Source organism: Taurulus bubalis (assembly GCF_910589615.1).
Source record: "Taurulus bubalis genome assembly, chromosome: 10".
Classification (NCBI taxonomy): domain Eukaryota; kingdom Metazoa; phylum Chordata; class Actinopteri; order Perciformes; family Cottidae; genus Taurulus; species Taurulus bubalis.
The window spans coordinates 411,075-417,528 of record NC_136598.1 but is presented as its reverse complement, the minus strand read 5'-3'; the positions used below and the strand labels follow the sequence as shown (position 1 = coordinate 417,528).

At 43.3% G+C, this 6,454-nt stretch overlaps 1 protein-coding gene across 2 annotated transcripts in view; it reads right to left on the bottom strand.

The window, feature by feature from the left end:
* LOC306742324 (calpain small subunit 1-like) overlaps positions 1 to 5,741 on the bottom strand; it is a 15,017-nt gene extending 9,276 nt beyond the window's left edge. Inside the window, exons 1-4 of one of the 2 annotated variants that reach the window (XM_079224687.1) lie at positions 5,682 to 5,741; positions 4,305 to 4,363; positions 4,110 to 4,146; positions 3,128 to 3,220 (exon numbers count right to left, since the gene is read on the bottom strand). In XM_079224687.1, the coding sequence (XP_079080813.1) occupies positions 3,128 to 3,220; positions 4,110 to 4,146; positions 4,305 to 4,351 (177 nt within the window). In that variant the 5' untranslated portion in view covers positions 4,352 to 4,363; positions 5,682 to 5,741. Of the gene's footprint in view, positions 1 to 3,127; positions 3,221 to 4,109; positions 4,147 to 4,304; positions 4,364 to 5,261; positions 5,380 to 5,681 lie in introns of those variants that run through there. The other variant, XM_079224686.1, reaches the window with a different exon arrangement.
* Positions 5,742 to 6,454: the final 713 nt, after the last annotated feature.

The window sequence follows — 6,454 nt, the reverse complement described above, 5'->3', positions numbered from 1 at the left end:
ATCGCTGTGGTGAAAATATGCAACTGAAATGAAATGGGCCAGAGGGGAATTTGGTATTTGGTTATGAGGAAACTGTCTTGTGTTTTCTCGGTCTTGACAAAAACTTGTTGTGACTTTTGACCTCACAATAGTCACGCAATACTGCCACCAAGCGGTGACCCTTGGCAGGCCAAAGAAAATTATAAGACTCAAGGCGCTTCAGTCCAGTGATGATGTTCTAAAACTCAGCTTTAATGAATTCCGACAGAAACGAGGTTTGTGCCTTTTAAAAAGTGACCACAGCGGACTCCACCTCCACCAGATCCCCACCCAGCCGGAGCTCAGCCAGGTGGGTGGGGTTACTTTACTACAACCATCTTCATCCTCTTCATCATCCCCCTCATTACTGCTGTTGGTTTAGAAAATACACCCACTGACAGTGGGCGGAGCTCTGGTCTAACCGGTGCACACGTCCCTCTGATGAGTCAGAGAAAACCTCAGGCAAACAGTATATAAACACACACACACACACACACACACACACACACACCCATCAGGCTCGGGTGCCGCCCTGCCAGACAATGGTAGGAATGCAGAGAAATAGCTCTCTTTCTCTCAGTCCAACACTCCCTGGAGAGAGTCTGCCGAGGACAATCAATGGATTCACTGTTTATCTTTGACAACACTCTGGTTATGACGTCCAGCTGATACGCCAACATTTGGTTATGAGAGTTGAACCCTCAACCGCCTCCCTCAATGTCCCTGTATGGGGAAAAGCCCTGCTTCTAGCTTTCTCTTCTCTCTTCTCTCTGATTTAATTTCACGAGGCTGGGAATCCCGTATCTGATGGATCTGATGGACACTGTGAGGCTTCCTGACTGAGAGGAGACTAATGTCCGTCCATCAGTGATGGACGTCTGCTCAGTCTGTCAAACTCTCGCTGCCCGTTTCTGGACCCATTCTGTCAATATGACATGGAAACACAGATCTTCAGCTCTGTTTTCACCCTCAAAATGCTCCACGAAGTGAAGACATTTTACAACAGAGTCAGTGTTCAGAGCACAACTTTCTGATTCCTCCAACTCTCTCTTCCATTCCTTATTCAGGCCTTTCAGGAGCCATACAGGGGTTGACACACCGTTTTGTTTCTTACATGTGATGCTATCAATGCAGCTCCCTATTTCACGTTGTAATGCTTTTAACTGTATTAAAACTAGGGCTGCACAATATATCGCTTTTGTTTTTATTGTCCAGTTGAGCGATAAACACAAAGACGAAAAAAAATGCTTTGAATACAGCAACAGCACTATTTTGTCTTCTTCTTCTTCTTCTGTTTTTTTTTGCCGGTTGGCACCCAGCTTATTGGTGCAATACCCCCACAATTTTATTTGATATGCTGATAACTCTCTGGCCACTCAGGCGATGATTGTGAACATCAAGGCTCTGGTACTTTTAGAGTTAGTTGAAAGAGCATCATTAGAAACGTACACTTTAAAATATACGCTGTTTTTTGGTGCCTTTTGTACTCTGTTCAATGTTAAATTAGAATTCATTTCTGTAAGGTGTTTTTAATCTTTTCTTTTTGTGGCGATTTGAGAACAGGTGTGGAACAGACCGGTAGAAGAACCTGCCGGCTGATGAGCAGACAAAGTGAGTAAAGAAAACCACGAGGAGGGGACAGTGATGGGTGGAGTTTGGAATGCAGCCGACAGCAGGCAGACAGGTGTGGTGAGGAAGGCTCAGGTGAGAGGGAACGCCGACTCAGAGAGACAAACGTATCTTTAGGAAACTTGCCGAGCAGCCGCATCAGGTCCACGCTTCAGTCGAGTACTGAAACACGAATGAAACTGCTTCCATCAACCAAAACAAGAAACTCCTGAAACAGGGCGCAGCGGAACGCACCCTCGCTGTGCTCAAAGAGAGGCGGAGGTGTAGAGCGTCGCAACGTAGATCACGGCAATGAAATGTTAAGTATGCGGACACATTCACAAGGACACGATTCAATGCAACCGTACACGTACTCCTCAGATTAGAAAAATATGTTGAAAATGCTACATGCTACCCTGTTGTGTTTACTTGAAACCGTGAAAAAAATATCTTAGACACAAATCTACGTTTAATCTTTCAGATTCAAATAGGTGCCCACGCCCTTTTTTCAGACTTCTGTTTGTTTCACGCAACTTGTGCAGCGTGTACTTATTCATCCAGTCGTTTGCTCACTCTGTCCCAAACACACGCATGTTCGCTGATACCGTGCTATTTAACTGCATGCTAGCATGTTAGCAGAGATGCATGTGTTTACGAAGTAAACATCTGTGATAAACGGCGGAATCACAACGCCTCTTATAAAGTCGAGCGAGTAACCTGAGAACGCAGCGTTCTCAGGTTACTCGCTCGACTTTATGTGGTTAATTTGCGTCCGTCGATTCATTCGCTCCGGAAAGGGGTGCTGCTTATCTCCGTAAAAACAGTTACCGTTCCCGCCATCCCCCATTGAACCACTAGTTCTGCTTTACACTTGTTGAGGAAGGCCCACGAACATCAGAACATCAAGCGCCCCGTGTCTGGGTTCAAAACATTACCCGTAGTCGCACACAGCTCGACTCCTCCAGGACGAGTGTCTGAGTGAAGCCGCTTCCAGCGCTCCTCCAGGACCAGCAGCTTCATTCAGTAACGGCAGGACGGCGGTGAAGACGGGCGGATTTTTTGCAATGCGCCATTTGCGTTATTGGTGTTCGCAACAATTCTTTTGACACGCTGGTCCTTTAAAAGCCTGTTAGAGGAACAGTCCATCTACTTCCTACTCTCATGAGTGTTATTGAACTTGAGACTAGTTCTGCAGTGAGAACCTTGTAACTAGTAACTCTGCACAGCTCCCCACCTTGATAAAGGTACAGCCTGAGGGACACTCATATCTTGACTGCTTCTGAGGTCTGTTATTGCATTTAGTAATCATGTGTAATTAAACAGGATGTTCTGATTTTGTGGATGTATTCCTGTCATTTTTCAACCCAAAAGAGTGAATAGAAAGTGGGTAGGGAGGCACAGCTTCGCTGGTTATCGAATTAAACGCACACACAGCGTGACTGGGAGTGAGAGCTGGTGTGAACACGGACCCCGGGACCAGCATCCATGACTGTGGGCTCACCTCTCCGGCCAGCTGGTGGAAAACTCTACGAAACTGCTTCTCCTCTTCGTTCTCATGGGACTCGGCGAAGTTCAGAGGTCTGCGAGGAGGAGGCTGTAGACACACACACACACACACACACACACACACACAGAGCTACTGTAAGGCAGGGGAAGGCGTGCGTTATACATTCAGTGTGTTTGTTTGCTTGTGAAATCTGGGAGGATTCAGTGTCAACGCTTCACAGGTTTCCTTCTAATGTCAGAATGTTTTTTTTTCTTATTCAAAAATATTTCCCGATTCACTGAAGAGAGCGTCGGCCTCTTGAAACGCGATTTACCTCGGGGACAGGTTGGACTTGAAGCTACTTTCTGCAAAGTTCAAATTTGAGAGCAACTCTCAAATGTAAACTCTGAGCCAATCGGAAATGAGGATTTAGCCTATGTCTGCCATACTGTTCGTTTTTTTAACATTAGATTTGAACTGTGCCAAAAATAATTAGATTATCCTGGCAGAAATACTAATAATAATAACAACAATAATAATGGTAATAATAATAATAATAATAATAATAATAATAATAATAATAATAATAATAATAATGAATATCACAAACATGGAGTGGAACAGGAAGAGAAATCCCAGGAGAAGGGACATTTACTGCATCGCTGTCAGGTTCGCCCGAAGAAGAAAGCAAGAGAGTAAACAGATGGCAGCAGTTTCATAATCAGTTTTCATTCTTGAGCTGCATTTTATTTATTTTTTGAGCAGTTGGATAAATTCTGCACTGTGCCCTGATCTTGTGTCGTGTCGAACCGTGACATCTGTTGCTTGAATACGTTCTACCAAAGCCACATTTTTAAAGAGAGCATTTTCATTGTGCGACACCGGGACACATTCGGCATGCAGACATAATTAAGTGATCACAGAGAACATCTGAGCAGCACACGGTCCCACAACAGGATCCGTGAGCTTCTGCTGCTCCCTCAGGGTTTACACTCACAGGGTCTGAGGACTTGAACATAGCCGGGTCGATGTCGCTGTCGGAGGAAAAGAAAGAGTCAGAGAGCAGCTGAGGAAAGATCATCATGTGCATCCAGTACAGAGGGAGTCACATGGTTAGCCTAGCTTAGCACAAAGACTGGAAGCAGTTAGCTCTGCCTAACTCCATTAAAAAAAAGATCTTTTGCGTGTTCACCTCACAACATCGATGATGCCTTTGATCAAGCACTTTGCGAAAAACATGTTGCCGTGTTTCTGAGAAGGAGACAGAGAGACGACGTCAGGAATACACAACAGAGCCGTCAATCACACAAAAAACACAATGCTGCACAACACATGGATGAGCTTTAAGAAGGACACAACAGTTGTGATGCATTCATCTCTAGTTTAAAGACTCTGGTTCACAATTAAATAATCAATAGATTGAAGAAAATATTTGAAATAATATAGCATATAGAATAAAATAAAAGATATTATAAATATTATACAACAGAACTATTCTAAATTCAAGTGGCATGAAATTCAACTTATGGCATGGAACTAACTGTGTGGAGACTTTTGCACTCTTGAATATTTTAAATAAAAGTACTAATCAAAATACAGGATGACGACATGCAGTGTATAGTATGATGATTCTTCTGACCTCTAAACTGCCCACTAACTCACATGATAAATATAACGAGCGTATGTCAGGTGGTGCATTCATACAAGTACTGTGTCCTATTTAAGCTGCAACCTCACACTGCAAAGAGGAATGTTACTTTTTACCCCTTTGCACTTATTTCAGTCGCAGATTACGATTTTATACAAGAAAAACATAATCGGTTTATAAGATATGATGCATTCATATAGACTAAAGTACCCGACAGTATATTCAGTTCATCATCAGAGCATCCGGAAAATTCCATCTACTTCCAAAAATCACTTAATCACTTAATCAATCATCTAAATAGTTGCATTTTTTAATTTTATTAATCAACTTATTATGGCAGCGCTAATATGAACTAGTTATAGCCACAGCATTACTGTTCAAGCATCAGTATGCACACAGTCAATATATATATATATATATATATATATATATATATATATATATATATATATATATATATATATATATATATTATAATACTCTGTAGGGAGGTGTTTTTACTTTGAAAAGTCTCTCTTCAGTATAATGAAGTAGGCTTCTCTGACTCAGCTGTTTGCTCCTTGTTACTATGTCAACAGTGGATCTCATTGAAGTTCACTTCCCTGCCGCTCCTTGTTCCTCGAGTCAAGTCGAACCCTAAACGTGCAACACTGGATCTCTTGTTTGTTCTTTTACTTTTCCACCGCTGGAACAACATGTGCAAACGCTGTATCTTCACATAACCTACACTATATACAGTGTCAGGTTTCAGCACAGGACACACACACACACACACACACACACACACACACACACACACACACACACACACACACACACACACTTCATAAAACCAGCGCACACGACGAACAGCTCATCAAACATACATCAGACATAAACTAAACTTATTAAGGAGAACAAGCAGTTGTTTGTGTCACTTACTGAGTCTCGCGCTTCTGCTGAAAAGAGGGAGAGCGAGGCTGACAGAGCGAGGGAGGTGAAGACACTGGAGGAGAGAGAGAGAGAGAGAGAGAGAGATCCAGGCGCAGGCCACGCCCACTGCCAGAGTCCAAACGAACCAGTTGAGCGAAAAGATCTGAGTTCTTTTTCAATGCATCATCACCCCGCCCAACCATCCACACGCACGCACGTGCGCGCACACACACGCACGTGCGCGCGCACACACACACACACAGACTCCAGGTCCACACGTTCCTGAAGCGCAAACATTCAGCAGACACAGTTTATGGTGCATTCAGGGGTCAGCGAGAAAGCTCGGACATAGCAATATAAAGGTATTTGGAATGGAAAATGCTCAATTCCGATTACGTGACCGATGTTCATTAACCTGTTTGCATTGTTGCCGTTGCGTGTATTTTTTTATGTCATCGATGCATTACTGAACGGCCAAACCGGGCACAGGCCCAGGGGTCCTTGAGACCTTCCCTCAAACGTCACTCAAAGAGACACAACCAACCAAGAAGGTACTCAAAATGACACAACACAACTATAATAAGATGACTACAAGGAGACACAACACAACTATAATAAGATGACTACAAGGAGACACAACACAACTATAATAAGATGACTACAGGAGACACAACACAACTATAATAAGATGACTACAAGGAGACACAACTATAATAAGATGACTACAGGAGACACAACACACGTAGGTTTGGTCTCGACATGGGTAGGGACCCCTCACCCAA